Source organism: Solanum dulcamara, chromosome 4 (assembly GCF_947179165.1).
Source record: "Solanum dulcamara chromosome 4, daSolDulc1.2, whole genome shotgun sequence".
NCBI classification, from domain to species: Eukaryota; Viridiplantae; Streptophyta; class Magnoliopsida; order Solanales; family Solanaceae; genus Solanum; species Solanum dulcamara.
In genome coordinates this window covers 22,721,113-22,748,260 of record NC_077240.1, presented here as the reverse complement: position 1 = coordinate 22,748,260, position 27,148 = coordinate 22,721,113, and the positions used below count along the sequence as shown (strand labels likewise).

General features: G+C 31.6%; 2 protein-coding genes across 2 annotated transcripts; one reads left to right on the top strand and one right to left on the bottom strand.

The window, feature by feature from the left end:
- Positions 1–8,195: 8,195 nt before the first annotated feature.
- Positions 8,196–15,170, top strand: LOC129886972 (uncharacterized). Its single transcript, XM_055961893.1, has 12 exons — positions 8,196–8,461; positions 8,957–9,083; positions 10,319–10,446; positions 10,534–10,603; positions 10,688–10,790; positions 11,134–11,251; positions 11,450–11,531; positions 12,121–12,182; positions 13,461–13,533; positions 13,647–13,727; positions 14,179–14,259; positions 14,847–15,170. Exons 1-12 carry the CDS (start codon positions 8,286–8,288, stop codon positions 15,009–15,011), a joined length of 1,266 nt encoding a protein of 421 aa, XP_055817868.1. The 5' UTR covers positions 8,196–8,285; the 3' UTR covers positions 15,012–15,170.
- Positions 15,171–16,397: 1,227 nt separating this feature from the next.
- Positions 16,398–21,289, bottom strand: LOC129884857 (polygalacturonase-like). The gene is made up of 9 exons (XM_055959134.1): positions 20,912–21,289; positions 20,281–20,409; positions 19,891–20,058; positions 19,320–19,352; positions 19,006–19,213; positions 18,819–18,900; positions 18,422–18,530; positions 17,367–17,483; positions 16,398–16,834 (listed from the first exon to the last, which is right to left on the bottom strand). Exons 1-9 carry the CDS (start codon positions 21,110–21,112, stop codon positions 16,601–16,603), a joined length of 1,281 nt encoding a protein of 426 aa, XP_055815109.1. The 5' UTR covers positions 21,113–21,289; the 3' UTR covers positions 16,398–16,600.
- Positions 21,290–27,148: the final 5,859 nt, after the last annotated feature.

The window sequence follows — 27,148 nt, the reverse complement described above, 5'->3', positions numbered from 1 at the left end:
CTCATTGAAATTTAGTATTTTAAATCCTTTTTTTGATATGTCATCCTATGTAGCATTTTTGTCTAAAGTGTGATACACACATTTTATGCGCGTGGGGCCTTAAAAAAAGACAACAAATGTCAATTTTTGACCTAATTAACAATCATTTTCATTCCCATTTATAAGAAATTTTTTTGTGGACTTTTCTACTCTTCAAATTTAATTTCGAAACACTGAGAAAACAAAATGAAGAGGAAAATGAAATATACATCCTCCGGAGCCTTCTCTTTTAGTATGAAAAATTAAGAACATAGAAGTCTAATTAGATTAGGAATTGGACTTAGAAGTCACTGCTCATAATATTGCATTTTCGATTATCTTGTAGAAATTTAATTTAACGTTGGCTTTTTAAAAAACAAATTGGTTAATAATTAAAAAATATTTGTGAAGATATTATGACATGGCATTAATATACGTGATGTGGATATGACATGTCATTTATGTAAGGGAGAGTGAGCTACACACATTGTTGAAAGGGTTTAAAATTTTAAGAGTTCAATTGGCAAAAAGTTAAGTAGAAGAGTCCAGAATACAAACTCAAATAAGTATAAGGGTCCATCAGACCATTCCACCTATAACATATCTAATGTAATTTTTCGAATGGGATCTAAAGTAATGGAGACTTACGGTGGTGAAATTTAAATCATGATGTAATACCAAACCATGTCATCCATGAAAAATTTGTCCCTATTTCAACTGAAGATAAATCTCATCGTTACACTCTTCCAAAGTTCTTAGTAATCGTCAAACTCTGGAAAAAACAATAAATAGGACATCAACTGTTAAATTTGAAGCTCTGAGTTCTATGGAAAACATGGATTTACCACTAAACAGAATGCAAAATACGTTAAACCAAGCTTCAGCTAACTAACTCTCGATTAGAGTCACTAATGACACGATTAGGGAATCATCTCTTAATAATGAAGAACTAGACAAATGCACAAATACAGACTACAGTAGCAAAAACCGTTGTTATAATCAGTGTTTTTAAAGGCCGGCGTGAGGCAAAGAGTTTTACCTAGCATGAGGCATGGAACGTAAGCTCCATAAATTTTTTAAACTATAATTCATAATGAAGTAAAATAACAAAATAACATAAAATTATAAAAATATATTAATAATCTAAAACAATTAAAACATAATTAAAGAAACTCATACAAATAACACTTCTAACATGATTTAAAAGTATAAATAATGTAATGATATAAGGTGTGTTTGGCATGAAGGAAAATGTTTTCCATAGAAAATGTTTTCTTGGAAAATAAGTTGGTTTCTAACTTATTTTCTCATGTTTGGTTGGTGAGTGGAAAATATTTTTCGAAAAATATTTTCTAGTGTATCATTCGTGAATGAAAAACATTTTTTAGAAAATATCTTTTATAAAATCTGACCCCGACATTTGACTTGAGACTCGATCCCGAACCGAAAACCGATCCCGATCCCGACCCGAGACTGGACCTCAATCTCGATCTGAGACCCGACCTTGACACTCGACCAAAGAATTACTACGATCCCGATTCGAGACTCGACCCCGACTCGAAACCCGACCTCGACACTCGACCTCGACCCCGACACCCAAGACATGACCTCAATCCCGACCCCTATCCGAGACCCGACCCCAAACCCAAGACCTTACCCCGACCCCAACCCCAACCCCGACATGAGATCTGATCTCGACTGGAGACACCGACCCTGACTCCAACTTGAGACTCGACCTAGGTTCAAGATCCGACCCTAACCCAGACAACCGTCCCCGACCCCGACTCGATACCCAAATCCAATATCGACACCCGACCCTGACCCCGATAACGACACCCGATCTCGACCCAAATATAACACCCCAATTTTTTTTAGCTAAGACCAAGCTATTATTCGTATGTGTGTATGGTTGTACCAAATGATTCATAATTGTGTGCATATGTGGAGGTTGGATCTTTTATATGAGGATAGATTTGGAGATGAATTAAGGTCATAAGAATCCTCTAGCGCAAAGTTGAGTTGAAAGATTCCTTACCGATTGAGTTTCGGTAAAAAAAATTACTTGAGTCAACTTCAAACGATCATATCTCCTAGAATATAAAGAATTAGATAGCCCATGACCTATCAAATTAAATTTCTTTGAGTTCTCTTTCCAACGCCACTAAATTTTCCTCATTCCAAATTTGGAGTAAAAATTTATGCCCATTTTAGTGAAGTCCTGTCGAGCAAAGTGTTTGTACGAAACCCCTTTACGAGTCTTAAATACTTTCACGATCCATAGAGTCTTTTGTGAAGGTTTCCTACACCTTTTTTTCAGCAACTTCCTGAAAATGTTCTAGGGTCAATTTGGTCCTTCCAAAGCTTTTTAACCATATTCTAAGTCGTTTTTGGGTGTTCTAAAGGAATATATCATTCCACTAACTTGTTTTCCTCTCATAATCATCAATCCAAATAACCCAGTCGCAAGAAACTCTCTCAGAACTAACCTAGGGTTCCTCTCCTTTATCAAGAACCCTAAGGCTTTCAAATCAAAAAACTCAAGGATCAAAGAGAAGCCCTTCACCCAAGGTTTTCCCATGTTCTTTCACTCAAAGAACTCCATAAAAAGAGTTTCTTTTCTCGAGATCAAGCACCAAGATTTCAAGACCAAAGGTTTCCTCCAAGAAAGCTAGTATTTTTTGAGTTTTGATTGTAATGTCAATCTTCCAGGTATGGAAGGCTAATCATAGCGTTGGATTGAGTTCGCCCACGCACCATACATCTAAAATCGTTAAATAGTTGGGTTGAGTTCTAGCCCTAGTTTTTTGAGTTCTTGAATCAATTATAATCCCTATTGAATTTTGCATATAAATTCCAACCTTGCCTGAACATTTCCGCTCTTACTGAGATGACCATCGCATCTGACTTTTATATCCCATTATCCATAGATATCCTTCCTTATCGCTGTCGGCCTAAGCAGAAGGTTGCTAAGTCTCACTTTAGCTTCTAGCTCGCTTATCTTAGTGTAGGTTGCTTGAGAGACTTTCGATAGTTGGTTCGACCAAATGGAATCACCGATCTAGATAGAAGGGTCGTTCACTCCCTATTCTTTGAGAGGTTGCTTGCAATGGTAGCATTAGCTAGGCAATCAAGGCAGGTCGAACAAGCCTCTATTGGTCTTATTCTTATTGTACGCCTTATGAGCGCGTTTGGATCTGCGAAGGCAACCGCTCAGATGTTTCCCTAACTCAATTCGGAAACGGATCGCAGGGAACCGCAGTATGGAGAATATCCGTGAGGAAGAATGCACGAAAAATCTTATCATAATAGGGCTAGAAAAGAGTCCCAACAAGTCTCCTTGCGAGGTGTTTTTGTATATATTACAATATTTCTTGATGAGTTTCTTGAGTTGAGTCTTGTTGAGAGTATGGATTCGTGTTTGCATTCACATGAACCCTAATTGAGATTTCATTTATATTTTATGTATTGATGGAGTTTTTTTAGAATGATTTGTGAACGTTTTGCATTAATTATTTTATGCACTATTTTGAGTTTAAATAATGACTATTTTCATCTTTGATTAAGAAAGAGTTTGAGCACGAGTTGAGTTTGAGCACGAGTTGAGTTTGAGAAGTCTCTTAATTATTATTTGTAGCATGAGTTTGAGAAATTTCTTAATTATTATCTTGGGCATGAGTATTTTTAAGTATAAACGAGTTGAGCCTTATTACACTAAAACTTCTATTTTGAGATTGAGTTGAGAAGTTAAATTATATTTTTATTTTAAATGCATTCACTGAGTTGAGATTATGCCTATTTTAAAGAGAAGAGATGAGTTGAGTTTTGAGCTAAGTCCAAAAAAAAAGACTAAATGATGTATTTTGAGTATTTTCTCACTTGACGCATATGAGCATACTATAATATTTTGGGAGTAGTATTGAGCACTGATATGGGATGAGCCCATAAACTACGTAGCCAGCGTAGGATGAAGGTTATGCCTTCTAAGTTCCAAAATGATGGACTTTGAGTAAATTTTGGATCCATTGAGTTTGCATCCCTTACCCTAACAAAGTAATGGGCGGTTGTGGCAACAACATCAGTTCGTTATATCATCACTAGCTCATAAGTGATGCTTGTCAGTTAGAGAAACTCCCCAAAAAGTAAAACATTATTTTTTTATATACTGAGTTGCATTCACTTGCTTATGTTTTATAAAGCACTCTTTTACACATATTGCAAGTTTTATTGAGTTGAGCTATTTTCAGAGTTGAGTCATATGAGTTGAGTTGAGTATCTTTGAGTAAGTTTTCTTTCAGCTATTTTACATACCGTACATTTCATGTACTAACGCCATTTGGACTACATCATTTTATGATGCATACACAAGTATTAGAGATCCTCGACAGAAGTACCGTTGAAAATTCATTTTCTTCCTGATAGTGATGAGACCTCTTTGCTTTCGGAGGAATTATAATTATTTCATTCATTGCTCGTGAGTTATTTCTTTTAAGATAGTCGTGGACTTGTCTCGACACTTTCTTGATAGTTGATAGAGGTTTCATAGATATAAACTGAGTAGATTGAAGTTGATGTCCCTTTTGAGTCTGTTTTTGAAAATACTATTATTTATAAGATTGAGTTGACTTTTAAAATTGTTTACTTAAAAACTATTCTCTTATTGAGTTGTCGAGCTATAGCCCACTTGAGTGTCTTATTTTGTATATCTAAGTCTTCCGTTGAATGATTGAATGAGTGATCAGACCAAATGGTTCGCTTAGGGCCAGCAATGGTCTCCGAGTGCCGGTCACGCCTAGGATATCCTTTCGGGGTATGACACTAAATACCCGACCCCAACACCCCATCCCGACTCCTGATCCGAGCTTCGACCCCGACCCCGACCTCGACCCGAGATCCTACCCCAGCCCCGACCTCAACTTGAGATTCGATTCTGAACTGAGACCCAACCTTGACTCCCAAACTGAGATCTGACCCCGATACTCAATCCAAAATTCGACCTCTAATCCTAACTCGAGACTTAACTCCGACTCAATTAAGAACTGAGGAGTTAGGTTTCTAATCGAGATCGAGAGTCGGGTCTCGGATTGAGAATTAGGAGTCGAATCTAGGATTAGTGTTGTGAATAGATACCCGAGACTTAAGTTAAGATGGAAAGTTGAGGTGTAAGGTTTAAAATGAGTTTGGAAAATGTTTTTCTTAATTTTTTAAGGGAAGTCATTTTCCTTGAATTTGAGAAAAATAAGTTGATTTGTAAAACATTTTCAAAAAATATTTAAGCCAATCAAACATGAGAAAATTGAAAATTGTTTTCTGGAAAACATTTTTCTTCATACCAAACACACTCATAAAAGTGATATTATGAGATGCAAATCAACTCTAACATCTTAACTTTCAAATAATAAAATAATCACAGTATCTTAAAATATATTACTATCATACTATGCATTTACTTCCTTAAAAGAAAATAATTAATAAATTTTATTAGCATCATAAGTAAAAATAAAATTACTTTCAAATAGCGAACTAATAAAATATGATAATTTTGAGACATATAACAAAACACATGACACAAATAATCGAAGATGTAAAATTTGTCTATCTATATTTAAAAGAAATATTTAGTAATATTCACTATCACAATATTCTCAAATAGTAAATATACATCACTTCAACTTGTTATTTGAGTTACTCTCAATCTTCTTTATTTTTATTGATGAAAAAATTATCAAGTATCATTGATGTATTAAAGAATCATGAGGGTTAATAATGTTAACTAAAAACTTTGACACATAATTTCTATAGGATCTGTTAAGTGAGCACCCGAGTATGAGGTGTTAAGCATTTTTAGAAAGAAAAATTACTCCATATATGTATTTAAGATCTTATATTACATCACATAAAGCTATTAATTAAGAATTACTAATACAATAACTTAATTACGAGTGATAGCAGATCTGAAATAATTTATTTTTTATTTTCAAATTTAATGAGTTGCTATCTTTAATATGTCATTTATTAACTACTATATTTTTCTCTCTCTGCAATTTATAATCCTTACCGTATTAGTGTGATTTCTTTTATCATATTAGGCTTAATTCAAGGAAGGAAGATAAGGATAGTTATTAAAGATATCTATTAAATGGGCTAAAATTTAGGAGCCATTGATGAACACATTTTATTCTTCTCTTTTTAATTATATTCAATTTTTAAAAATAAAAACAAAATTACATCATTCTATCTCCAAATATTTCTTCTTCCTACACAATCTCTCCAAATAAATTTGCTATTTAATTTGTTACTCTATATCAATGATTAAAAAACTTATACAGTGTTAAATTAAAGTATTTTTTAATTCATCGATATATATAATCAATATATACTTATATATATTTCAGTTTTTAACTGATTTTTTTAACTATTAATTTAAGATTTTCAATATTCAAATTCATAATATTGCACAATTGTATGATATTAATACGAATTGTGGCTTATTTTGAAATGACCTTGCAAACTGGTTCATACTAATACGTTTTACAAATATTCTTATCTATAAAAATGGTTCATAATGTGATCTTGTGTATGATATTTTTGTATGAATTGTGATTGCAAAAGAATGATTATATACTATTTTGATATATTTGTATGAACCGTGATTTCAAATGGGTATATTCAAAAAACCTTATTTAATATCAACAATGAATTGTGGTATGAATAATGATTTAAAGTATGTGGTTTGTACTTAATTGTATGATATTGATATGAAATATGATTTCAAAATTAAATTGACCTAGCATATGATATTGATATGGATTGTGTTTTAGAGATTATCTTTATAAAGTGGTTTGGAGTAAAATTCATAATGATGATTTTTAAGTTCAAAATTAAACTTAAACAGTTTCTAAACATTTGTTTGAAACCACAAATTATACCATAATCATACAACAAAGCCAAATTTATATATTTCTTGAAATCTGAATATATATCAATATAATAAAGTTGAAAATTTTATTTTTTAAAATCACATAGCATACCAAACTAATACAATAGACTAGTTTAAAAAATTTGAACAATAAAAACTAGTTTATCGACCAATTATATACACAAGTAATTATGAGAAAATATTGATTTTAAAAAATTTATGAACATTTATTTGAAATCACAATTCATACCAATATCATACTTGATTAATTAATTTGTGAAATCACAAAATAAATAAAAATCATATAGCATATTCATTTAAATTTACCTAAATTAATATAATACAACATTATTCTACATTTGAACAATATAGATCAAAATTTATAATTTCTTCTTATACAAAAAATTTACTGTATGAACTACTACACAAAATCAATTTTATATACATCTACGTGAGACAAAAAATATAGATAACCTTTTAATTTAAACTGATTACACGAATCAAGCATAAATAGTGATGTCTATATCAAGTTGAGCCGAGAGAACATTAATTAAATCATTATAATGTGTGTAATCAATAATTACCTGTTTTGAACAAAAAAATAATGTCAACATGGCAAGAAATAGTGCGAAAAAATCAATATCCATTACAAAAGAAAAATAATTAACAAAAAAAGGCACCAAAAATTATAAAATCAGACAAACAAACCTATAGTATCAAAAAAAAAGAGGATACCAAAAATAGGGAAAAAAATGACACAAAAAATATTTAAAAACATCAAAGCAAACCTATTGAATTACATCAACCTTTGTGTTGAATTAATATTGAGCACAAACTATTTTTCATGTTGAAATTAACAACAAAAATGGTGCAGAGTAAAAACAGAAAAGAAATAAATAAAAATTCTGATTAGGGAAATAAGAATCACAAAGCAAACAAATTGAGAGATAATTAAGGAATTTCAATATTCTGTTATGGAATGAATATCTTCTCTATTAATTGCATTATTATTTATTATTTTTAAGTTCTGTTTTTTTTCTTTTTTATAAAAAAATATGGCTTTAATAATTGTTATGTATTGTTACATTTGTACTACTAGGTATTGAAATTTAAAAAGTCCTGATAGAATTAGTAGTCATTTAGTCAATTTTTTTTTTAGAACATAGATTTGGACGCTTAAGACGTAATGAGTGGTTGCTAACCCAAGCCCAATCTCCGATAAGCTAAGCCAGGCCAACACTAGCCGACCCGACCCGACCCGACCCAAGAAAAACCTCAAATCGCCTGTCCTCTTGTAAATGGCAATTTGTATTCATATGGATAAATACATAGAGGAGCAGCTTACGCGAAGATGAAATCTGCGGGACATTGTTTGATTGCTTCTTTAACTCCTTTTCATTCTGTTATCCATGGAAGATTCTCATCAAACTTGTTCTATGGAAGTTCAAGTAAATCAAGGACATTGTGTGCTTATCATCAAAACTCCAAGCTCCACTCTACTTCACGCTATCCTCCTCCTTGGTTCAGGTGACTGCATATATTTAACTCTACTTTTATCTCTTTACAAAGTTAATAAGCTCCCTAATAGTTACTTGTATTTATTTAGGGTGTGTTCGGTACGAAGGAAAATGTTCTATTAGGAAAATATTTTCAAAAAAATAAAGGACTTTCTTAGTTATATTCTTGTGTTCAGTACAGTAACCAAAAGTATATTATTTGTGTACAATCGAGTGGAGGTGGGGTGGGGGATACAGGGGTAAGGGTGAAGATGAGGGAGGACATAATCAAACTGTAATACCACTTGGAACTTGTTTTTCTTATTTCCAGAGGGAAAGTCATTTTCCTTGTTTTAAGGAATTGTTTTCGTAGAAATAATGTTTTCCAAAAATTTTGACCAAACGAACCTGAGAAAATTAGAAAACAATTTCTGAGAAATAAAGTCCGAACACACCCTTAATAGCGAAAAAAAGCTCCCTAATATTTGTAAGCCTTTGTATTTTAACAGTGTTGCTATTTTAACAGTGTTGCCCCCATGATGGAATGGACGGATAACCATTACAGAACTTTGGCCCGTCTTATCTCAAAAAAGGCATGGCTCTACACAGAAATGCTTGCTGCAGAAACAATAGTCTACCAGACTGGCAATTTGGTAAAGTTATGCTGCATGGAATGAGACTCTAGTGCTTCCCTTCTCAACTATAAAGTACTTTTTTTTATTCTTACTGATTACTAGAGCTAAGCAAAAAGAAGAGAATTATGTGAGCTAATCTTTTGTTCTTATTTTAGACAAATAGAAATGAGAAAGTGAAGAACATTTACCATTCTTCCAAATATCCTTCCAAAGGTGTGCTGTGTGCATTGTTGCAGCCCCAGGGGATTCGGTTCTAGTGGTTAGAGTGAGGTGCGTGATGTGTGGGGTTAGACTCATGTCATGGGCTTGAAACCTGCTGCAGACAAAAATGTGGTATTTAAATGGAGAAGGGTTTTCTTGGCTGGGTTATGAAAATTGGGTTGATTTAAAATCAAGTAACATCCAACTGAGTTGCAAAACATGCGCTCTTAGCCCTCGGGGATTTCTCGGTTATTTGTTTTTTTTTCAAAAGGAGAAAAGGTGTGGATTGTTGCACTCCCTCTGCCTAAATTTTTGTTTTCAGTTAGCATTTGGCAAGCTACATGAATTGGACCGTGCTCTAGTAAATAAAGACTCACAATTACACAGGATACAAACTAGTCTACTAGTATAATTTAACTCAAGTGTACAAATTAAATTTTTCACTACATGTGCATATATCAAAATATCCAATAATTTTATTCTATCCATTTGTTGTAAGACTAGAGACAGTGAAGTAGTCAAAAGTTGCCTTATGTAATCTTGATCCTCTGACTGCCAGCCCCAATTTTTTCATGATAAAAGGAAATAGTGAATATATGTCTCTGTGGGTATACACCTGCTTTCTACATGATGTAAACTTACCATCTACAAAGAGTACAGGTGGTGCCTGAAAACAGTGTTTTGATTGACTAAATAGATGAATTAGACCGTTATTTTTTCAATTATTACAGAATTATTTTTGGGTTGTCTTTTGAGGTTCAAGTTAGCCAAGTTGGTTGGTCATTTGCGTTCCCCTAAACTAGGACCTTGTCACAGTTAGTTATTCCCATAGAAAACGAATATTTATTTCGTTGGTATAACATATGTGGCAAAGAAGGGGACGAAGATGATATATTATTGTAACCTAGGTAGATCTCCTAAAGGAATTTCTCGTACTGATAGGTTACTATGCTTGCCGCTTGAACCTTTAAGAGCAGCTTGTCACTGACTAATGCTTGTGTATCTGTCAGCCAGTGAGATCTGACATTTATGTGATTCTTCTAATGTACCAGGATAGATTCTTGGCATATGGCCCTGAGCAACATCCCATAGTGCTTCAAATCGGGGGAAATAAATTGGAGAACTTGGCCAAAGCGACACAACTGGCAACTCCTTATGGCTATGATGAAATTAATTTTAAGTTAGTTCTGTTTTTCCCATCTACAATTTAAGTTTCTAGCTTTTTCTTTAGACCCATAACTGATACTTTTTCTCTATTATCTTACAGTTGTGGATGTCCTAGCCCAAAAGTAGCTGGACATGGGTGTTTTGGTGTGCGCCTCATGCTTGATCCAAAGGTTCAGATTTGTTTGCTTGATACATCAAATACATTATTAATCTATAGAGTTCCTCTGATATATGCATAACTTATACAAGGAAAGCTTGTTGCTGAGGCCATGTCCGTAATTGCTGCAAATACAAATGTTCCTGTTAGCGTCAAATGCAGAATTGGAGTTGACGACCATGACTCATACAATGAACTGTGTAAGCTCTTCAAACTTCCACTCATTCACAGGAAACAAGAACAAAAAAATTCTTCAATTCTTAATTTTTTGATTTTTCACTTGTTGCTCCTTTCTCTTGTGTGGATTATGGTCCAGCATGTTTGTTTTATGCTCTAACCTTGCTTCAAGAAAATCACCAAAATTGAGCTCCTTTAGTACGTCCAAAATAATCTTCCAACTTTCAAGCAGGCTTTTTCTGTCCTTGTAGCTACTTGGACATTCGAGTAGATCTTAAAAAGCTGACAATAACTTGGTGTGGTAAATAGTACTGCTATCTTCTCCATAAATTAGAAAATATTGACCTTTCCCTTTCATGTGTACAGGTGATTTTATTTATGAGGTTTCTTCTCAGTCACCAACTCGGCATTTTATTATACATTCTCGGAAGGCATTACTGAATGGAATCAGCCCCGCTGATAATCGAAAAATCCCCCCACTCAAGTACGCAGTTTGTAATAATCCAGCAAGGATTTATGATAATGAAACAAGTGAAATTATATATCTCTGTTTAGTCATTTACTGGTGTATTTGTAACCAAGACATTCCTGTCTTTATATCTCAATAATTGTTCCTGAACACTGATAAACAAAAAGATCTTAATAATTGCTCATAATGACTAGCTAAGTTGGCCATTGACAGGTATGAGTACTACTATGCCCTTTTGCGTGATTTCCCTGATCTGCAGTTCACGATAAATGGAGGCATAATATCTATTGAGGAGGTAAGTATCTCAAACCTATATGGAGTTGACATGTACTAATTTGTGAGAATGTTCTTAAAATGATAAAATCAAATATGAAAAAGTTCTCCACTATTACTTTACTGTCGGTCAGGAATCAGGATTATTTCCTATGTTTTGAGCATAATAAGTTGCATAAGGATGGACTGGTGTTGACAGAATACAGGATGTCTGGTCCATTTTAAATACCTAATAGTCCCACAGCATCTTGAGAAGGCTATGATGTCCCCTTGATAAACTTCTTCCTGCGAAAATTAACTTGTCAAAAAATAAAATAAAAAAGAGATGCATTTATATGCTCTTTCTTAGTCGACAAAAATCTAGATATTACGCCCCTAACAATTCAGAGTCCAATCTTGTGCCAATTTAGGCTTGGGAAGTTTTGCCAAAAACTTTAAAAGTATATGGTTTCTAGTCTTTCTTGTGCATTGACTTGTGTAAGCTTTGTCAAACTTCATACTTGCACATAGGATTTTTTCTCCATTTGCCAATCGCTTTGTGGTTATTCATATTCTATTTCAATGCTGCACTCTCATAATACCTACCCCTTTTCTGGTTGTTGCATTTGTAGGTTAATGCGGCACGTACAGAAGGAGCTCATGGAGTTATGCTGGGACGTGCAGCTTACGGCAAGTACGAAAAGTGTCAATACTCGTAGCCGTTTCTATATTTTGACCTTGTTAGTTTGATAGATATCTACATATTTGTATCGTCCCTTCTCCTAGTTGTCTACATATTTATTTACACTTAACTATTGGTTTCTATTTATAAAGATACAGCACCTGAGCCCAACTCAACCCCAAAAGCTAGCTCGTTTGGGGAAGATTATCCAAGTCCATATAAGCAGACCACTAGTTCATTCCCCAACCAATGTGGGGATTTTACTCACTCTAACACCCCCCTTCACGCCCAGGATCAATTGGAGCGTAGGCCGGGAGCCCAAACGGGGATGGACCTGACTCTGATACCATGTAAAGATATGACACCTGGACCTAACTCAAACCCAAAAGCTAGCTCATGAGGAGAGGATTGCCCAAGTCCATATAAACGGACCACCAATCCATTCCCCAACCAATGTGGGACTTTTACCCACTCTAACACTTCTATCTACTAGACACCTTGTTAGCTTGTCGCACTGGCTATTGCACAAAGCGGGGTTTACCCTATGCGCACCCAAAGGGTAATGGCTGCAGGTTCCCTTGTCAACAACCAAAAAAAAAAAGAAGAAAAAGAAGTGGATTTTACAACACGTGAATCCTTAGAGTTGTAAATATGCAGGGAACTTCAAATTTATTGTTTTAAGCTATTCTGTCTGGATAAACTTGTCAGTGTGGATCCATAGAAAGATGGATTCGTGTTAAGTAGAAGCTTTTGATATTTTTAGGGTTATTTGAGAAAAAGAAGCCCGAACGGACAAAATGTTGAATTGAATTGTACCAATCTCTACCGGGGACCGGCTTCGGAATTAGCAGGGGAACTGCTTCAAAATAACTCCGAAAATTACTAATCCTTAACTTTTCGAGGAATCCTTCATCAGTGGTTCAATCTTTTCGACTTTGATTTCCCACGCCCGCACCAGGATAGGGCTGTCAATTTTAGAATAAGGACCCGGCAAGATACATTGCAGCAACCTTTTGACCTCTGCAGGGAAATATGCAAACAATATCAAGTATCAGTAACTGAGTAGTGGACATCATGTGATTAAGTGGGGATCTTGTGCATGTAATTGCATTGGAGATTTGTTGGTTCAGTGGGTCTGTATTGTGACTCTGATTCTAGTTTTTTGTTCGATGATACAGAATGAAAAACCCCATCATATGTTTTGAAGCTCTAACTGCTCACCTTGACATCTAATTTTTTATTATTTCTCTCATTTTCTTGAGATGTTAAGACAACTCATGCTTTTGACAGTCCATGGCAGATTTTAGGACTTGTTGATAGCGCTGTATATGGTGCACCTCTTCGTAGTATAACCCGGCGCCAGGTTCTCATTGCCATCTGCATTCTTCTCTTTGTTTCCTTTTTTTCCTTTTGAGTGAAATCTTCTTACTTATATAACATATGGTCTCATTATTACTCGCGTCTTTGTGGTGACAGGTTCTTGAACAATATCAGGTCTATGGTGATTCAGTCCTTAGAATGTATGGGCCTAGGCCAACTGTTCGGGAAGTTGTCAAGGTAGGGTCTCTCGTCATTTTATTATTTTGAGCTGTTAGCCTTAGCTGTGTATGGAGTTTCACAAGCCAAACACATTCTTAAAAGCAGTGGCGGAATCAGGATTGTCAATAAGGGGGTGCAAAATCTGAAAAAGTAGGCACACGAACTAGCCGAAGGGGGTTCGACATCTACTATTTATGCAGAAAAAATATTTTAAACATGTATAAATAGTATAATTTTTCATCGAAGGGGGTTCGGCCTTAGCCACCATGTGGCTCTGGCAGTGCTTAAAAGCTAAGTAAGCAAGTTCTCTGTTGTCCTGGACATTTTCATTCTACTGATGTATGGCATGGCTTATCTTCCTCATAATTGCTCTTTAAATTCTTTTGTTTTCTTAGTTTAACATTTTATTAGGGCTTTGACTCCCAAATATTTTAGAGGTGTTGTCTCATTTTAACTTTTCCCTGTACAGCCTTTGCTTGGCCTATTTCATGCAGAGCCTAGAAATGTTGTGTGGAAGCGTAAGGTTGATGCTGCTTTCCGGCACTGCACGGTATGTCACTACTGAATTATGACAATAACAAGGGGTCTATTTATTAACCATGACGTTGGATTTGCTCTTTCCATTATTGGTATATTCTTGCTGTGGTGGAATTATCTCTTTCAAATAGTATGAAAGAAGTTTCTGACGTTCTACGTTTCATTATCCGAAGTGGAATCTGTTTTTTGTAGTCTAAAGAAAATTGTTTGAAGAGTTATAATATTTCTTTATGGTGGAGGCATAGTAAAAGAACCATGAGAAGATGTGAAAATGTTAGCGTTGCTACATATTAATTTGATTTTATGAAATTCGTGGACCTTGCTATTTTAGGAAAGATGTCACATTCACGTGCATTTTAAGCACATTCATCTCTGAACGAAAGAGTCTTATTGGAAAAAATAATTTGATGTGCCTATACGGCCCAATCAGGAGCAATCTCTATTAAATTTTTTAGTCGCTGGCAGGGTAAATTTAGATGTTCACATATATCAATATATGAGTTTTAAATCGTATGTCTATGCTGTCTAAATTTTCCTTTCCATTTGGGTCCTGCAGCAAACTGTTGATTAAGTTTTTTAAACTGATTTTAAACCTTGTAGACAATTAAATCCCTTTTCGAGGAGACGTTGGAGGAAATTCCAGACGAAGTCCTTGATGCCCCCATTACAGAAGTTCCCTCTGGTAGTACAGATACTTTCATCAAGGTGAAGAGTTTGTTACCTCCTCCATACACAGTTAATGAAGAAGAATTACTGTATGCTTAAATGTACATGTTCTTTTACCTTTGTGTTTGTATCCACTGAAATATATCCATTCTTTCAGTATTATGTATTCTAAGTGCCTCATTTTTTGGGAGACCAACTCTCCAATGTAACCAACTACATGACTGGTAGAAGTGAAATATTACAAACTCATTTCTGCTATGAACAGAAAGCAGGTGCTACTGACATATTTTTGTAAATTGTTTTTTTATATACATTCTATTGTGTAAGATATTCAACCAATACAAGACTAAACTTGAAAGCCTTGATATTAGTAGATTCTTGGAATTTTAATTTATACTCTATAACTAGTCTTTAGCATCTCATTTTGTTTTAAACATTTGCAATATATTTTGTCTATGTTCTTGTTTCATTATTCCTTTTATTAACTCCCTTCTTAATATTACTTGGGGATCCTTTTTTATGGAGTTTCTCCAGAAATTATATATATGACTTTTAAATAATAGTATTTTACGTGAAATAAATATAAATTTCTGTATTGAAAGATTGTCCATGTTGACTCTTCAAAACGCAAAGAAAAATTTTAGTAGCTCAATTGATTGGTTGACTAGTTGAATTAAAGTTTGATTTCTCAATAGACCTGGGGCAAATGAAAGAACGGGCGGTGTTTTCATATCAAAAAAGTTCTGTTGCCGGGACTTGAACCCGGGTCTCCCGGGTGAGAGCCGAGTATGCTAACCAACTAGACTACAACGGGTTCATGGAAAATGAAAAAGCCCTTTATCAGATTGGAAGTGATGACTTAAGCCTCTTTCTTCTTCTTATAGGGTGATAAAAGATCGTGACTCTTTAGTTTAAATAAGTTCCAATTTGGAAAATGAAAAGGCGAGAGCGGTACCAAATCGAGGCAGACTCTGAATACTGGGGGATTGCTCCGAGAAATCCTTTCTTTCTCGTCCACTCAGGGATGTGCGGACACACCTGGATTAGTTATATTTTTTGGACGAAAGAGTGAGAATAAATCAAATCCGTAAAATACTTGCACAAATAGTTATATCAAATAGGAATACTCTCTCTCTCAGATGCGGAAGCGAACTAATCGGGGATAAATCTGAAATACAGAAAAACAGCAATTGGCCCTTTTTGTTAGGCATTGAACCCCATCCCACGGAGCGGTGCTGAGTGGTGTCCTCCGTCAAAAAATATTTTGTTGCTGGGACTTGAACCCAAGTCTCTCAGGTGAGAGCCAAGTATCCTAACCAACTAGACTACAACGGATCGTGAAGAACAGTGTCAGTCAAGTTTAAATATATTCTCATCTCAAAATATAAGAAATAGACATTACAAATTACTCAATTAATACATTTTATAGGAGGGGACAAAAAAAAGTTTCACAACACCAACTAGCAACTTACACTAAAAAAAAAAAAAACATAATACAGTAGCACTTGTAATTCCTAGCCAACATAATTCTAAAATTGCACTTCCTTTAATTTCCTACTATACTCCCCTTAAAATTGCCAATGACTATCTCAAGAAGCAAAGGAGTTGTAGAAATGAAATAAAGGGACATGTACAAAAGAGAAAGGAAAAAAAATCAAATAAAAATGTTATTAATTCCACAAAAATGCTCACTGGCGCTGCTCAGAAGGGCATTTTGGGAATAACACCCCCAATGTTGTGTATTTAACGTTTGCACATAAAGCTTGGACAGTTGAACCACCTTCGTGACGTATATTCACATTTTCCATTTGTATCCCTTCGCATGGAACAGTTTTGCTGCATTTTAATTTAATTGCAGTTTGCGTAGAACTTGTTCCCTTAATATTTTTGTACATTATATTACTCACATGCACTGCTTCTTTCTGAAAAAAAAAATTAAAAAATATTAGCACTAATCGTAATTAAATGAATTTTTTTTATCCAAAGAAATTTGACATTATAATTTTTAACGTAACTTCAAATTGATATAACCTATAGATGTGTTTTTTTCATTTCAATAAAACAAAAATTTTTTTGTCCAAAATTCCTTATTAGTATTCTCTCTATGTCAATTTATGTGATATACCATTCTGATTTTGAGAGTCAAACTTTTAAAATTTTGATCATGAATTTGGATATCGAATCTTTAAATTTTAGATATAAAGTTTATATATTTGTAACTATGTAGAAGGTTAACAATTCAAAAAATTTTAAAAAAGTAAGAAAAAATTACGGTAAAAGAATAACTTCTTTAATTGTCTAAATTGGATTGATGTCACATAAATTAGCATGGTTGGGATGTGGTATTTTATCAAAATTCTTTCCAAAATAATAATAATTTCTTCTTCATCAAGTAATTATAACTCTAAATTATTATTGTTGTTGATAGTGTTTAAAGAATATAATTATAATTACCTGCTCTTTGCATGGTTTATCTTGATCACAGTAAAATTGATCAATGATTATGGGGTTGGTCACATTCACCATCTGTATGTCTTGAAAAAGAATGTCTTTTGCATATCCACGTCCTCCCTATTTTTTTGAATTATAAACAATTAAAAAAAATATTCATGTTATATTATCAGTATAAAAAACATATACTATATTGAATAATTGAAATTAAAGAAACTCCTTAACATGAATATGTTTTGAAACTTAACATGCGGTACATATATCCAAAATTCTCTAGACAGTGAGTTTGGTATGGAGAAAAATATTTTTTAAATTTTCTCATATTTAGACAATAACTCTCGAGGAAAATTATTTTCCGAAACTCTCCTTTTCATTTTCAACTACTCCCAATTGTTAGTTAATTTGTCACATTTACTTATCAAATTAAAAATGTTACTTATTTTTTCGAAAAACATTTTCGGAGAATACCTTTCATACCAAACCCGCCCTATTATATATAATTTTACCAATATTTTTTTTAAACAATAGGCTTTTCTCAATACCATAGCAAAAAATGTTGAACATTCAATAAATAAAAGAATGCAAACTATAATTAAACTGACAAATCTATTTTATGTCTTGAAAATAAAAGGAACAAAATAATAACTAAGATAAAGTGAGGTGCAAATAACGTTATTTACCAGTGTTTCAACAAAAACTAGACAGATTTACAGTTTTATAGTTTCTACGAAATTTGCTAAATGAGTGGTGAAAATTTGTTAAAAAACTGAAAATACATGATCCTCCATCGATTTACTTTTACTTTCATTATATTAAAAATATATTTTTATTTTTACTTGTCACTTTTAGTATATATATATTAACATGTTTTACCCTCTGCATTTAATTATTTCTTCCCCAAATTATTTTTCAATAACTAAAATTTAACATTAATTAATATAAATATTGTAATAAAATACTCATATTAAAACGTACCATGTTTAAAATGAATAAGTAAAAGTAAAAAAGGAGAAGTAACTGTATGAGTATTAATTAGCAGGAAACCAAATCATATACACCTGCCAAGACTTTATTCTTAATCCATTAGTTGTTCCCCTCAAGGTGGCATCATGCACATAAACATTTGAAACAACATCCTCCTGTTTATTTTTCCCCAAGCTTCCAATACTAAAAAAATAAAAATTAAAAAAAATTAGTATTTCATATAGATATGAATCTTTTTAAATTTTGTACCATATACTGATATATATTATAACAAAAATAGTTTTTAGCGATAATAAATATGCACATTAATAAATAGTGTTAAAATTTTTAGCAGTATTAGTTAATTGTCATTAAATCCAATATCGCTATAAATTTTAAGAATATTTATAAAAAGTGTTAATTGCCACTAAAAAAGATATATTTAGCGACAATTAAGATGATTTTTGGTGTAATGATATATTGCATAGTTACCTGATTCCATGGCCAGGTCCACAATGTATATATCTTGCTCTAACATTAGTGGAACCATTTACTATTGATATACAATCATCACCTAATTAATTAACCATAGAACAATATATTTTCAGTCAGTATAATAGTTACAAATTACTATAATATATAAAATAAAATAAAAATTCCCTGAGAAATTATTTAATACCTGTTTCAATATAACAATGGTGAATATCAATATCTTTTGTTCCAGAAATATGAATTCCATCAGTGTTGGGGCTATCTGCAGGTGCTGTAATTCTCAATCTTGAAACTTCAACAAGTTTACTTTTGGTAATTGTTAAGTGCATTTTCTGTGGATTCTTCAACTCTAAATTTCTCACTATCAAATTTGTACAATTATAAAAGGACATAGCCTGTCAAAAAATTAAGATATATATATATTATTAGTATTAATATTTTATAGCTTAATCAATATAAATTTTGTATAAATATGTATAAAATTGGGTTGAAAATACTTACAGTTGGAATTGTTAGTGTTTTTGTATTGCATGGCTGCAGAAAAAAAGAGAAAATTAATGATAAATGTATTTATATTTATATATATATATATATATATATATAGTATTAAAGTGCTTTTTAAAAAAGTACTTTTTGGTGGATGTAATTTAATTATGTTTTAATTAATCAATTCAAAAAGCACTTTTGAACAGCAATAATATTTGACTAAGCTTTTAAAAAGTGTTTCTAATAAATAACATGTCCAAGTTTTTGAGAGGTTAAACATACTTATTTTTAAAAAAAATGAGGTGTTTGGTCTTTTTCGGGAAAAATTAAGTATTTTTGGATAGTAGCACAAGTTATTTTTTAGAAACTAAAAAAATATAATTTTTTTCTTAAAACACTTTTGAAAAAATACACTTATTACTGCTCAAAAATATCTTTTAAGTTTGCTGAATAAAATTATTTTTTAAAAAAATAGCATTTTTTTCTTCTCTTAAAAGCTTGGTCAAACAGCTTTTAAACTCATAGAATAAACACATTTTTCTTTTATACATGATGTAACATAGAAAAATAAAAAAATTTAACTCACAATTGTTTTATCAACTTTGCAAGAGCGTTTCCACCATACTTGTCCATTGCCATCAATGCTTCCAACACCTTCAACTATAAAATTTTCCATATTTTGGAATAAAAGCCAATGTCTTCTATCTTCCTTATAATCTGATACATCTTTTGAAGCTCTCAATTCTCCATTTATCTAAATGATTAGAAAGAAAAAAAATGGATGCACAATTATATTATAATAACATACTCAATATAGTTTTATAAGTGGAGATCGAACGAAAAGGATAGTGTGTATACAGTTTAACTTCTATATTATACAAATTGTTTCTGATAAATTTTTTGATTTGAGTAAAGTTACAAACTACTATATGTGTTAATTGTAATAGTAGAAACATTTTTATCCATTAAAACTCACCATCATTCTAAGTCCTTTCTTACAAGGACCATGAAACTTAATTGGTCCAATGTAATATATCTTGTGCCTTGGAATCAAAAGCACACCATTTTCTGTTTTGCATGCCTTCTTCCAAGCTTTTATAAATGCCTGAAATTTGAATACATTATTTCAGTATTAAGGCCTAAAAGATATTTATACATATATATTAAGCTACACTAATACGATAATATTTTTGCAATATCCATGTATCTTCGTTTCATATTAGTTTTCACATTTCTCTTTTGCACATTTTATAGAAATCATAACTAAAAGGAAAATTTTAGTACTTTACCTTTATCCCTTTCCAATAAATTGCACTTTATTTAAGAACAAGACTAGTTAATCTTTTTTCAAGAAAATTTAATACTAAGGGTACGTAAAATGGAACAAAAATAATTAATTTCATCTTGATTTTGTAAAATAATATCTTCGTTCACTGAGTACTAGTCTACTTTGAGCGTTGCACACCCTTTAATAAAATTATCTTTTCTTAATATGTTTAAACTAACGAGTAAAAATAAAAATTTATTTTAAAAATGAAATCCTAGATAAGTAAAAGTGAACATAGAGTCCATTTGAAAAAAAAAGGAGAATAGAAAAAAGAATTTACCTCTGTATCATCTGAGAGTCCATCACCTTTGGCTCCAAAAGATTGTATATCAATAATTGCCTGTGTCTTCTTTTTCACATTACCATTTTTTGGTGCATTATGACCATGTTTTATTGGTTTTTCAATCTTCTTTTTTCCATTACAAGAAGTTGAAAACAATGAAGTGGCTAATAATACTACAAGGAGGATTCTAAAAAGCATTTTTTGTCTCTTTTTTTTGTTTTCTCCTATTGGAACTTATAAAGGAAATAAGTAATCAAAATGAATAAAAAAACTTGTACTACCTCAATTTGAAGTACATATCATCAATATATATAGAGGAATTAAGAATGAAAGGGAAAAATTTAATGGTTCTTAGAGAAAATGTTCTTTTTGAGAATAAAAAAATGAGAGTAAAAATAGTCAACAATTTCAAGATTCAGGTATATCTCAACTAGGAGGATATTTGAAAAGTGGACTAGAATTTTCTCACAATAATGGTTTCTTACTTTCCTTGTGCTTGTTATTAGTCATCATACAAGCATGAGTTAAGTGTATGTAAAACGGCTATCTTCCTAATAATTCATCTAGCTAAACCTACTTTTTCCCGGGGGTCCGAAAATTCACAGATTCGACTAATTTAGATCTGCAGTATTGTAAATATTAATTCCACAAGAGAGGTTATAGAAATACTATTCCCAAGTCTGAAATATGATCTCTCGACTTTGATTAAGAGTAAGAAATCTTTATCATTCACCAAATAGGGACGGAATTAGGGGGGGCAATTCTGGCATTAGTTGAAAAATTATGTTATATACGTATGGTCATGTCAATTTATTTATTTTTGTATATAGTAGATGTTGAATTTTCTTAATTTTTTTAATTTACTTTTTTATATTTTAAATTTGTTTAGTAAAAAAATTGAAACCCTTCTAGGGTAGGTTAGCTAAATCTACTACAAAATAAAAAGGTTTGGAAAGAGTAGCTAAGCTTCTCCAACCAAATATATATAACCATAATTAGAGAATTGTAGAAAATATAATATGGTTAAAAAAAATGTCTGAAGAATAATTTACTTAACTTTGGAGACATATTTTTCTATCAATACGTTATACGTATGGCAAAGAAATTAAAGGGAACTTTTTATAATATATTGGTTAATTTTTGGATTGAAAATTCATCTGACGGACATTAAACGGTTCTTAGATTTAAAGGCCAATTTACTGAAGTAAATATGTGAACGTGAAATGTAATAAATCCACGGAATTGGAAGTAGAAAAATCATCATACCTTAGATCGATTAATTTAATTAATTGCGGTTCTTGAGAGTTAATTTAACTAATTTCCTAAACTAAATTAGATTAAATTAATCCTAGATATTCAAAAAGGAAAAGGGTTTGATATACCCATCAACTTTGTCATTTAGAGCTGATATACCCCTTGTTATGAGAGTGACTCATATATACTCCTACTGTTACACAAATGGCTCACATATACCATTTTCTTCTAATGGAAGTGAAAAAATAATTCTAAATTTATTTTTTAAAGTTTTTAATTACAAAATAATACATATAGGGTATATTTGATCCTTCTCACACATAATTTATTTTTTATTCAATGGCTAATTTGAATTTATTATTTTGATGGTCAAACTTATTTTTCTCACTACTTTTATTGTAATTTATTATACATGTCCCAATATTTTTTTATAGCTACAAAATTAAATTACAATATAGAAGAAAAAAATAGTTTTAAATTACAATATAGCAGCAAACAAATTAGTTTTAAATTACAATATAACAGCAAAAAATTAGTTTTAAATCTTTTCTTATTTTTTCTCTTTTTTTCATTCACACTTTTTTTATTTCTCTTATATCTACACCAAAAAATGAAAAAATAAGAATTAGAAACTCAAATAATGATAATTAAAGAAGTAAAAAATAATTCATGCGTGAAAAAGATTATATATACCGCTAAACTTTGCTAAAAAAATCACATATATGGGTATATATATTTTTTATTATTATTTTACTTTCTCAAAAAAATATATGTATACCCCATACATTAATATTTTTTAAATTAAAAATTTAAAAATTATTTTTTTCACTTCCTTAAGATGAAAAGGGTATGTGTGAGCTATTTTTGTAATGGTAGGGATATATGTGAGCAACTTTTGTAACGTTTAGGGAACATATATATGAGCCATTTGTGTAACGGTAGTGGTATTTATTTCATGACCCAAAATGGACCATGAGTGGCACTCACGCTTAACCTTCTAGTGGGAGAACCAAAAATACAAACACCAACTAATATTAGCAACTTAACTTATAAAATACGACAATAATGTGGAAGCTTAACTTATGAAAGTAGGAAATAACACAATTCACTAAAGTCTATTACATATCGTTTCCAAAACCTGAAATTCATCACATCAAGGACATCTAATCTCAGAATATCAAGTCTAAGAGTATCAAACACCAGAATAGATAAATAAACTAGTTAGTGTCTGAAAACTAAGGATATCATGTCATGATTAAGAGAATCCAACATGAACTAGGAGGATAGCTCACCCTAAAATCTGATATACCAGAGACTGGCTAGAGTTGAGGGCGAGTAGAAGTCGATGGTACACTCGCTGCACTCCACAAAATAAAGCAAAGAAAAATACAAGTAGAGATCAGTATGGGGCAACATGTACTGAGTAGGTATCATCGGCCGACTTCAAATAGAAATCAATATGCATAAAGTAATAGTAGAAAATCAACTATAACACCTAAGAGGTGGCAAACAATAAAATCAAGATCAAGTGACAACACAATAAAACAGCTACATAATCAGTCAACAATATCCAAAGTATACATGAGGTCTCAGGCCTCCACACCACGCTCTTTTGGGAAATGAGTTATTTAATATTGGGTAGTATTAAGTCATTTTAATATGTTTTTCTTTAATATTACTGTGCCAGAACGTGACACTCGATCTAATAATATCGTGTCGGCTCGTGACACCCGATTCAAATATACCGTATCGGAACGTGACACCCGATTCAAATATACTGTGTTGAAATATGACGCCCTATTTGAATATACCGTGTCGGAATGTGACATCCGATCCAAATATACCGTGTCGGCTCGTGACATCCGATCCAAATATAATTAATTTATCATTCTTTATTGTCACATTTCACTTTATTAACAATATTTCATCAAACCTTCTTTATTCAAGGCATCACTTTTGATAGGACAAATTCAAGATTATAGATTTCACGGTATTGGGATTGCAAACCAATCACAACAACATATCAACCATTCAAACCACAATAATTAAATGCATAGTAAAATTCACACATTACTCAATGACTATCAATCGCTATTAAGAGTTTATCTATGATATAGAATAAACCATAATCTACCTCAATCGAAGAACCGAAGTCAAGCAAGCTAATCCATCGATGTATTTCCTTTCTTCGATGAATCAGACCATTTTCAATCTATCAAATATATAATATTTATAAGTAAACGAGTCTGTAGATGCCAATATTACATATATGTTTAACCTAGACCCAACAACTCACTCAACTCTATAATCAATTCCTAAAACTCAAGCCTAAGGTTAAGCCTCAATTCCTCTAATTTCATAATTCTAATGTTATTCATATAATATAATATACCTAGCATTTAATTACTTATCTCAATATATCAAAACTTGAATTATAATATGATAACTAAATAAAAATAAAAAAAATAATTAAAGTTAATATCAAACCCACAGGTTTGCACGTTACAACAACAAGGGACCAATTGTGAAATCCTTTTCTTTTCTCTTTATTTTTTTCCAAACCTAAATCCTAATACTACTAATCATTGGCCAATGATGGTTAAATCATTAACCCATCATTGGCAACTAATACTTTTGCCAATTTCCAGGCGACTTTGCAACTGCCCATATATCATCTCTAATTTCTAATTATCTAACATATACATAAACTACAATATTTAAGCTTTGCTATTTCCTTCTTACCTGAAAAGAATCTGCGGTCTTTGTTTCTTCAAACTTCGTTCGCCGCCGCATTTTCCTTCGCAACGAGTCTTCTCGATTTTCTTCTTTTTTTTTCTAATTTTTTTGTATTAAAAGTGAGAAATTTTTCCATTTTATTTTAATAAATATAGAATAAGTGGTCTAGGATATTAAATAAGTTACCACTTTCATTAATTAAATTAGTTATTTAAAGTTATCCTTCAAATAAATAACTGTAGTTATCGAATAGTCCAAAATACCCATTAAAAATTTACGAAATGAGTCTTTTAAGAAATAAAAAGTTCTCGTACTCCAAACGACCTAATGGGTCGTTACAATATATGAGCCACTTTCGTAACGGAAGGTATATCTGCTCTAAATGACAAAGTTAAGGGGTATATAAAAATATTTTTCCTATTCAAAAATTATACGAAAAAAACTATATGTTGGAGTTCTTCTTGAATCAATATGATGAAAAATATATTTTAAAATATACTAATCAAAATTTATATAATTTAATTCTACGAGCATTTAGGACGGACGAAATGGTAATTTTAACACAGTATCTAGTGGAGCATTTCTGTAGGAAATGATTATGTAAGACCTATGAAATGTTAAATCGTGTTTATATGTAGTTCTAAGTTTGACAAACATCAACATTTTGCCAGAGTTATAATATAAACTAAAAAAAAGAAGAGAATATCTAAAAACAACTTTTCAATTTTTTATTATCCTTATTTTACTGGAATAAAACAAACTTACTTTCGATTATAAATGCAACAACTCCTTTATAGAAAATATAATATAGTTAAAAAAAAAAACATACTCACTTTAAGTTAGCGTTTTGTTATAAATTCCAAAATATTTTTGAAAAAAAAAAGATTTGAGTTGAAGTTTTAAAATGTAAATTGGCCATATTTTTGGAAATATATATTTTATTTTATTTTATTTTTTGGGGGGGGAGGGAGGGGGAGGGGGAGGGGGGAGGGGAACATGACTTATGAACAAACCCAAACGGATTGAAAATATTGTATTTGACCGATCAAAAAGTTCATTAGTATTCAAACTAGGAAATATACCAACCCAAACGAATTAATTAAGTCGTTTACCACTTTGGGTCATTAGAAAGGAATTAATTAGTCTTTTATTGTCCATTTTATTTTGTGCTGATGCACATCATTAATTAATAAGAAGATGGAGTAATTTGGTAAGGGGTGTTGTGGAAGTTAGCCTTATTTTAGGTCTAAAATTGACTACTATCTTTTTTTTTTTTTTTGTGTGTGTGTGTGATGGAAAAAAGTAATTAAGTTGGAAGAAGATAGAAAATGGGAGACTTGTGTTTAAGTGTGATCTGGGTAGAATTAAGTCTATTGTTCTAACTTGACTTGCTATCGTGTGTTAGGAAAAAATGCATTTTACTGGGGCTCTTTCTATCCTTTTCGTTTTCAGTACACGTTTTATAACTGGTTATTTTATTCTATTGGGAAATATACATATTTCTTTGGAAACCAAGAAACAACAAACTCATGTCTCATGCTCCTCACTTGAAGTGAAATATCATTTTATGGTGACAATGGTGTGTGAGTTGAAACCGATCAAGGCTTTGTTACGATCCTTTTTAACTGTTGGGATATATACTATTAATCATGTATTTAAGTGATAATATTTTATTTAATTTTTTTGTAAAGAATTTAATTTAATTTTATATATTATAATAAAATCTTTATTTAAACGGATCGTTATAAATATATATGTATACATTGCTTGTATAGTAGACGATTTTGTGTATGGATTATTTTAACTAATATACAGAAGATTAAAATTGTCGATTTATATAAGTTATAAATTAAAGGTTCACAGTCAAAGATGAAGTAGGATAAACATTTTGATGGTTTTAGCATAAGATTAAATATAATTTGATCTTAATAATGGGAATGGTTAAATTCCAACTTCTTGTACTAGTACATTTTGTATGTATTGAACGGACCAAATAGAGATATTTATTTATGTTCTGAATATTTATAAATAAATTCTCTAGTCCATTACATGTACTTATACTCTTAGTCTTGATATAATTATTATGATCTATGTAATTTGTTTTATTATTTTAATCTATTAAAAGGTGAGACTTTTTAATGGGTCAATATATTCCTAATGGATTGAATAATTACAATGACATTAGTGAAATAATAATTAGTTAATAGAACCGTGTCTCGGCCTCGAGATAGAAAACACCCTTTT

What these genes read in the sequence shown, in the direction of transcription:
- LOC129884857 (XM_055959134.1), bottom strand. Translation starts at nt 21,112, where the DNA reads ATGCTTTTTAGAATCCTCCTTGTAGTATTATTAGCCACTTCATTGTTT. An exon ending in AAACACTAACAATTCCAACT is followed by an intron (nt 19,214 to 19,319) that starts GTAAGTATTTTC and finishes ATTTTTTGACAG; the next exon opens with GCTATGTCCTTTTATAATTG. An exon ending in CCATTGTTATATTGAAACAG is followed by an intron (nt 18,901 to 19,005) that starts GTATTAAATAAT and finishes TTAATTAATTAG; the next exon opens with GTGATGATTGTATATCAATA.
- LOC129886972 (XM_055961893.1), top strand. Translation starts at nt 8,286, where the DNA reads ATGAAATCTGCGGGACATTGTTTGATTGCTTCTTTAACTCCTTTTCAT. An exon ending in TATCCTCCTCCTTGGTTCAG is followed by an intron (nt 8,462 to 8,956) that starts GTGACTGCATAT and finishes CTATTTTAACAG; the next exon opens with TGTTGCCCCCATGATGGAAT. An exon ending in CGAAAAATCCCCCCACTCAA is followed by an intron (nt 11,252 to 11,449) that starts GTACGCAGTTTG and finishes GGCCATTGACAG; the next exon opens with GTATGAGTACTACTATGCCC.